Source organism: Muntiacus reevesi, chromosome 2 (genome assembly GCF_963930625.1).
Source record: "Muntiacus reevesi chromosome 2, mMunRee1.1, whole genome shotgun sequence".
NCBI classification, from domain to species: Eukaryota; Metazoa; Chordata; class Mammalia; order Artiodactyla; family Cervidae; genus Muntiacus; species Muntiacus reevesi.
Window position 1 is genome coordinate 211,645,418 of NC_089250.1, and position 7,092 is coordinate 211,652,509.

Sequence of the window (7,092 nt, forward strand, 5' to 3'; positions counted from 1 at the left end):
GCTGGGGCCCAGGACTCAGAAACATCTCAAGACTGCTTCTGCCCCTAGACCCAGGGCTCCGGCCTGAGGCAGATGGTCAAGGGCTGCGGGCCAGGCTCAGGTTACCCAGTTAGATAGCAGGCTGGAGTGGGGTGGGGACCCACTTGAAACCACCTTTGAAATGTTAGGCTTCTGAATCACCAACATGACGTCAACCCCCTTCCCATTTACCCACCAATTCTAGAAAAACATCCTGCCTATTCTTTTCCAAGGACCCCTCCCAGATCTTAGGTCAACCCCCTCTCCAGGGCCCAGGTGTTCTCCTCACTCCCCTAATGACTATGCGGGCAACAAATGATTACACCACCTGGTGTATTTAGAGTCCCCAGGGACCTCACAGCCCTCCCCAGATTAGAACAAAACACCTGCCTGTCACCAGCTGGCTCAAGATGGGGGCCACTTTATTAGGCATTGATGAGGCCATGTAATTAGGATGCTCGTAACTGTACTAACTCCATCAGGCTTGTCCTACCTAAGGAGGTAGGGGAGAAGCCACAGTAACTCTGGATGGCCCAGGTACCATGTCCTGGAAGGGGCGCTGACCCAGTTACCAGCTGAACTGACACCTAAGCCTCAGCTAGTGCCTGACTCTCTCCATGATCATTCAGTAAAATTACTATTGCTTTTTGCACCAGATGAACAAAACATGACCCAGGGCTTCCAGGAACCCCCCAGCCTATGGTGGACATATAGAAGGCCGGACTCTTGATAAATGCTTTGAGAACATGGGGTGGAAGAGATTAGCTTCAACTGGGGAAATCTGGAGAGGTTTGAGGAAGAGGTGGCAGTTATCCTGGACCTTAAAAGATGTGGAGGATGGCCAACTGGCTATTTGGACAGTGGCACAGTATAGAAAGCTGGAGAAGAAGGGGATGACAGAGGACGAGATGGTTGGATGGCATCACCAGCCCAATGGACATGAGTTTGAGCAAGTTCCGGCAGAAGGATAGGGAAGCCTGGTGTGCTGCAGTCCACAGGGTCGCAAAGAGTCAGACACAACTGAGCGACTGAAAAACAACACAGCATCCCAGTGGGTGGCAGTAGGGGTAATGACCTGAAGGGAGGTGTGTAGTGTAGTCTTTGCGGGTGCCTGGTTGGTCCGAACCACATGCCTTATAAGATCTTAGTTCCCCAACAGAAATTGACTCAAGACCCTCAGCAGTGAGAATGCAGAGTCCTAACAACTGGACCACCAGGGAATTCCTCTTGATGTTTCTTTGTTTTTAAACAGATAAGCTATTTTATTTATTTGGTTGTCTTTGGTCTTAGTTGTGGCATGCGGGATCTTTTATATATAATTAATATACAATTTCATTTGCTTGTTTTTGGCTGTGCTGGGTCTTCATTGCTGCACAAGCTATTCTTTAATTGCAGCGAGTGGGGGGCTACACTCTGTTGCAGTGCAAGGGCTTCTCATTCTGGTGGCTTCTCTTGTTGCAGCTCCTGGGCTCTAGGACACAGGCTCAATAGCTATGGCGCAGGGGCCCAGTTACTCCGTAAAATGTGGGATCTTCCCAGACCAGAGATAAGACTGGCATCTCTCGAATTGCAGGCAGAGATTCTCCACCACTGAGCCACCAGCCAAGCCCATGCAGGATCTTTGTTGCAGCTTGTGGGATCTAGTTCCCTGACCAGGTGTCAAACCCAGGCCCCTGCATTGGGAGCGGGGAGTCTTAGCCATTGGACCACCAGGGAAGTCCCTCTCCTGATGGTTTCTGATCACAAGAATGCCTTAGAAAGAGCAGCTACTCTTGTAACTGCTGAAGGCTCGACTGCTGTGGAAGCCAGCTGAGACCTGAGACCTAAGTCGCCACTGCCACCATTAGTCCAGACAAAGAAGGGAACATGGCAGTCCGTCAGGGTTCCAAAAAGGGGGTGACATCCCTGCACGACGTGCTGAGCGGGTGGGAGGATTATTAATATTTAATATTTCTCTGCTGATAAATGGGGGGTGTGGTGAGCACAGCTGAACCCAATACCGCTCAGTGCAGTAAGCAAATGCCCTCTCTAGTACAAATAACTGGCCTCCCACCTTGACTCGAAGACCAGAGATTCCGGTTCTACCGCTTGTAAAAGTTATTTGCCTCGGTTTCCCCATCTGTAAAGGGCGGTGAGGCGGGCAGGTTGGAGATGACCTCTACAGTCTCTCCGAGATCCTTCTAGAGTCGACTTCAAGATCAGTGAGAAGTGTTTTGCTCCTTCCGGCCTGCGTGGGCCCGCGGCAGTGGAGCTCGGCGCCTCCAAGCTGGAGTCTCGGCGAGGGAAGCCACTCCTGCCGCCGCCTCATCTACCCAATACCTCATCTACCCAAAGGCGGCGCTAGAGGGCTGAGGAGCAGGACGCAGAGGGGCCAGGCAGGGACTTCAGCGGCTTGCCAAGGATCTGCCCCGCGGCCAGAGTTCAAGCCCAAACCCCGTGACTGCATCCCTAGCGGCCGAGACCAGACTCCGAAACGAAAGCTCGGATTCCCGGCATAGGTTCTGCGCTCTGGAGGAGCCCGGCGGGAGCTTAGCGGGGCGGGGTCAGGGTATTGGGTGGCTCCACCCGGGGCGTGGCTCTTGTGGGCGTGGCTCCCGCCGGGTTACGTACGGGCGCAAGGGGCGGAGCCTAGAAGAGAGACAGGTTTCCGGGATTACGTAAGGAGACGTGAGCGAAGGCGGAGCGCTCCGCACTAGGGGGAGGGTGAGAAGGCGGAGCTCTGGCCGGAATTGGGCGGGGCCCTGAGCGAGGCGGAGCCAATGGGACAGCACGAGGTGCGCGCCTTGTTAGCAGATTCTGGAGATGGTCGGCTGGAGGCGCGCTTGGACGCTCCCCTATAGGGGGCTCGGCCCCTCCAGTTCCAGCTTCTCCAGACTGCCTATCGCATCCAGCAGCAGTCAAGGCGGCACCGAGCCGAGGTCAGTCAAGGGCGTCCGCTGGGAGACCGTCCCTCGTTCCTCCCCGCCCCCCACCCGCCCCCCGGTTTGTCCCGGTTTGTCCCGGTTGGCTTCGCTTCCTTCGCTTGGGCCCTCCCTCTCCCAGGCCGCTCGCTCAAAGGCTTCCCCTGCCAGCTCAGACCCTTCCCCCACCCTCGTTCCTCCCGCTAGACCTGTGCCGCTTTCCTACAAGCTTCTGGACGGCGAGGCAGCTAGCCCGCCCCTTGTCTTTCTGCATGGGCTCTTCGGCAGCAAAACCAACTTCAACTCCATCGCCAAGGCCCTGGCTCAGCAGACAGGCCGGAGGGTGAGCTTCTGGAGTCGGCGGGGCCCTGAGGGAGGTAGGGTGTGGGTGGGCGGGGCCCTAAAGGAGGCCAAGGTGTGGCCAGCTTCTCTGTCCCCATCGCTTGGGAGCGGCGGGTCTCTCTGATCAGAAATCAAAGAAGAGATTGAAATTCTGAGGATGGAGGCCCCAGGGCAGACCCAGGCCCACGATGAACCCCATTCATTCCCTGATGCTTTCACCCACCCAGTCCTTCACTCGTATGGTAGATTTCCGTTTGTGTGCTCCACCCTGACTTAGGCTCTGCTCTCAGATACCTAGGCACCCGCTAAGGGGGCCAGACCCGGCTTGTTCACCAGGGATGACAGGGCCTTTGCACCTCCTGCTGCCGCCTGCCCTCATGTGCTCCAGCTGTTGTCAATTCTTGGTGTCTGCTTTCTCTGTAGCTGCCAGCCAGCTAGGCCAAATGTCCGGAGACGTGGTCACACTCCTTGGGCCTTCTGGCACTGGGCCTCCAAGGTCTGAGAACGGGGGTCTTCTCACCATCCGGGCCCTTTTCCCCCTTCTGGATCTCCCCCATCCTGGGCTCTCCACCTCCCTCAGCCTGCAAATCTGCCAGGCTTTCAGCTCTGCCCTGATTGTGGATGCCAGTGCTGCTCCCCCCTCTCCCGCTTCCCCAGGTGCTGACAGTGGATGCTCGGAACCATGGTGAGAGCCCCCACAGCCCAGACATGAGCTACGAGGCCATGAGCCAGGATCTGCAAGACCTCCTGCCCCAGCTGGGCCTGGTGCCCTGCGTCCTCATTGGCCACAGCATGGGAGGCAGGACCGCCATGCTGCTGGCACTTCAGAGGGTGAGCCTTCTCTTTCCAGGGCTTCCTCCTATCTGCTGTCAACCCTGAGTGCCCAGCAGGCAGCCTGGAACTCCAGCGAGCCTTGGATGGCCGAGTTCCAGATTCAGGAACCTGCCCTAAGGTCCCCAGTCTGCTTCTCTCCCACAGCCAGAGCTGGTGGAGCGCCTGATTGCCGTGGACATCAGCCCAGTGGAGACCACCTCCAGCTCGAACTTTCCAAGCTACATCACAGCCATGAGGGCCGTGGACATGGCAAATGAGGTGTCCCTTTCTGGCGCCCGAAAACTGGCTGATGAGAGGCTCCGCTCTGTTATCCAGGTAATGCACGCAAGCCCCTGCGTGGTGTTGTGGGCAGACGAAGAGTGGAAGCCCCAGGCCTCACACAGAGCCCCCCACCCCACAATTTCGGGACCCCCACAGAGCACGAGCATGCGGCAGTTCCTGCTCACCAACCTGGTGGAGGTAGATGGGCGCTTCGTGTGGAGGCTGAACTTGGATGCCTTGGATAAGCACTGGGACAAGATCTTGGACTTCCCCGCACGACAGGAAACCTACTCTGGGCCAACCCTCTTCCTCCGGGGTGGAAACTCTCAATTCCTGCTGTAAGCCAGGCTGGGTGGTGGGGACGGGCATACATGACTGACCCAGCCCCTCAGCCTGCCTTGGGGAGGGCTGGGGTGTGGGTAAAGGGTGCCTGAAAACTGGAAACACCGCTGGGCACATAGACTCATGTGGCTCTCTCTCTCCCCCCGCTTGGCCTCTGTGTCCCTCCTCTCTCCACTTTCCTCCTGTCACCCCTTCTCGGCCGCCATCTCTCTGGTATTCAGTCCCAGCCACTACCCTGAGATTAGGCGGCTGTTCCCTCGGGCCCAGATGCAGACCGTGCCGAACGCTAGCCACTGGGTCCACAGCGACCGCCCGCAGGACTTCATGGCTGCAGTCCGAGGCTTCCTGGCCTAAGTGTTGCTGGCCAGAGGGGATGTGAAACCCCAGGCATCAAGGCTCTGCGTCCTGCTCCTTGTTTCTGTACAGAAGCATTCAGGTGGGCACTCCGAGGGCACAAGGATGCAGAAGGGGTCAGACCTCAAACTTTAATGAATAAAGACACTCCTTCCAAGGTCTTGGGCTGAGCTTTCTCACCGCCAGTGTCCCCACCGACTCAGGGGGAATCGGATCCAGGGGGTCCTGGCAGTTCCAGGGTCTGTGGGAGCTCCCGGAGCGCTCTGGGACTCTCTCTGCAGCTGACTCTCGACCTGCTGCCTCACCAGCCATTGCATGTCCTCCTGGGGGCCAGGAGAGCAGGGTCAGGGGCCAGGCCTGTGTTTGTCTGGCCCTGCCTCCCGAGCCCGGCCGGCACACCCACCCTACCTCCCAGGCCTCCACCTCCTGCCTCAGTCTCAGCTTCTCCTCCAGAACTTCCAGCAGCTGGGCCTCCACAGCACGCAGCTTGGCTCTGCACGTGTCCAGCTCTGCCTCCACGGCCCGCTTCCTAAGGGGGCTCAGAGAGCAGCCTGAGGCTCAGGCCTTGCAGATGTGATTCCGGGCCCTGGGGGTGGACCAGTGTGGCCACAGCCCCCTGCCTTGAGACAGTATTCATACAGGTATCTATGCAGCTTTCCTCCCAGGAATGCCCGACTGCCCCGCTTCCCCTTCTGGCAGGACAGAGCCTCGATGGGGAGCCATCCACCGCCCTCCCAACCCCTGCAAGCAGCTGTCTCTCACTTGGCGATAGCGTCATCTCGCTCCCGGAGGACCTGGTCCAGCGAGGGCTCTGTCTGGGTGTCCCCCAGTGCTTCAGCTGCTTGGGATTCTGGGCTCTGCAGTCCGGTGACAGAGGAGGGAGCAGGGGTTTCTGGGTCTTGCCTGGATGAGGTGCCCCACGTGGCCCTTCCGCCCTGACCTTGATCCTGACGCCCCTGTCAGGAGGGGAAGGGTCTGAGACACTGCCCTGCCCGCCACTGCAGGTGTGGCCCCTTTCCCACCTAAGGGGGAGCAGAGGGGTAGGGTGTTTGGACCCCCAGGGAGGAAAGGCATTCTTACCCGATCCCCAGAAAAGGGACCAAGTGAATTCAGAAGGACAACTTACCCCTTGAGGGCCCCAGACTGAGAGGGTGGCCTGGCGACTGGGACTCTTGTCAGCGGGGTGGGGCAGGCAGAGGACATGGCCTTTTGCCCTTCCTTCCTGTCCAGGCACTCCCTGTCAGGCCCCACCCCCGGCCGGCTGGCCATGCCCTTGCCTCCCCTCCTGGAACCCTCTGGCCAGACCCAGTTTTCTCAGCCCCTTCCTTGCCCAGTCATTCGGGCCCTTCACCTCCAGGGGGCGCTGCACTCACGTCAGGAGATGGGAAAGGAGGGTGAGAGCCGGTGCTCAGTGGCTAAGTCCCGGCAGACTGTGACCCTCTGGACTGCAGCTCGCAGGCTTCTCTGCCCGTGGGATTCTCCAGGCAAGAATAATGGAGTGGGTTGCCATTTCCTCCTCCAGGGGATCTTCCTGACCCGGGGATCAAACCCATGTCTCCTGCAGCCCCTGCATTGACAGGCGGATTCTTCACCACTGAGCCACCTGGGAAGCCAGATGAGAAAGGAGTTACAGCTCAGTTGGCTCCAGTGCTGAGACTGGTGCCTCTCCCCCCTGTCCTGAAGAGCTGGCGTCTTGGAACCTTGAATGGCATCATCCATATAACCATAACCTTAGCTCAGCAGAAAACAGAAGGGAAACAGGTTTAACCGTTCCTGGCAAATTTCTCCTAACATCGTACCAAAAACAGTTCCCATTTGGGGATTCCCAGGCAGTCTAGTGGTTAGGACTGCCAAGGGCTTAGGTTCAATCTCTGGTCAGAGAACTAAAATCCCACAAGTTGCACAGCCAAAAAAAAAAAAAAATTCTAGCACCTTGGAACATCCATCCTCCCTAGCAATATGCTCCAGTATTCCCACATTACTGCTCATTATCCCCCCAGTAGTCCCCACATTCTGATCCTGGAACGTGAGTGGGGGTGGG

At 57.9% G+C, this 7,092-nt stretch overlaps 1 protein-coding gene and 1 long non-coding RNA gene across 3 annotated transcripts; one reads left to right on the top strand and one right to left on the bottom strand.

The window, feature by feature from the left end:
- Positions 1 to 2,747: 2,747 nt before the first annotated feature.
- On the top strand, positions 2,748 to 5,211 carry ABHD11 (abhydrolase domain containing 11). Of its 2 annotated transcripts, XM_065924819.1 has the most exons (6): positions 2,750 to 2,936; positions 3,126 to 3,261; positions 3,918 to 4,091; positions 4,239 to 4,409; positions 4,512 to 4,693; positions 4,919 to 5,211. In XM_065924819.1, exons 1-6 carry the CDS (start codon positions 2,821 to 2,823, stop codon positions 5,049 to 5,051), a joined length of 912 nt encoding a protein of 303 aa, XP_065780891.1. In that variant the 5' UTR covers positions 2,750 to 2,820; the 3' UTR covers positions 5,052 to 5,211. The 2 variants fall into 2 exon arrangements, with proteins under 2 accessions (XP_065780892.1, XP_065780891.1); XM_065924820.1 differs by lacking the exon at positions 3,918 to 4,091 and having other exon boundaries at positions 2,748 to 2,936.
- Positions 5,212 to 5,240: 29 nt separating this feature from the next.
- On the bottom strand, positions 5,241 to 6,367 carry LOC136160755 (uncharacterized). The gene is made up of 4 exons (XR_010661652.1): positions 6,178 to 6,367; positions 5,814 to 5,908; positions 5,460 to 5,580; positions 5,241 to 5,374 (listed from the first exon to the last, which is right to left on the bottom strand). It is a non-coding gene; the product is annotated as an uncharacterized lncRNA (long non-coding RNA).
- Between the last annotated feature and the right edge of the window lie 725 nt (positions 6,368 to 7,092).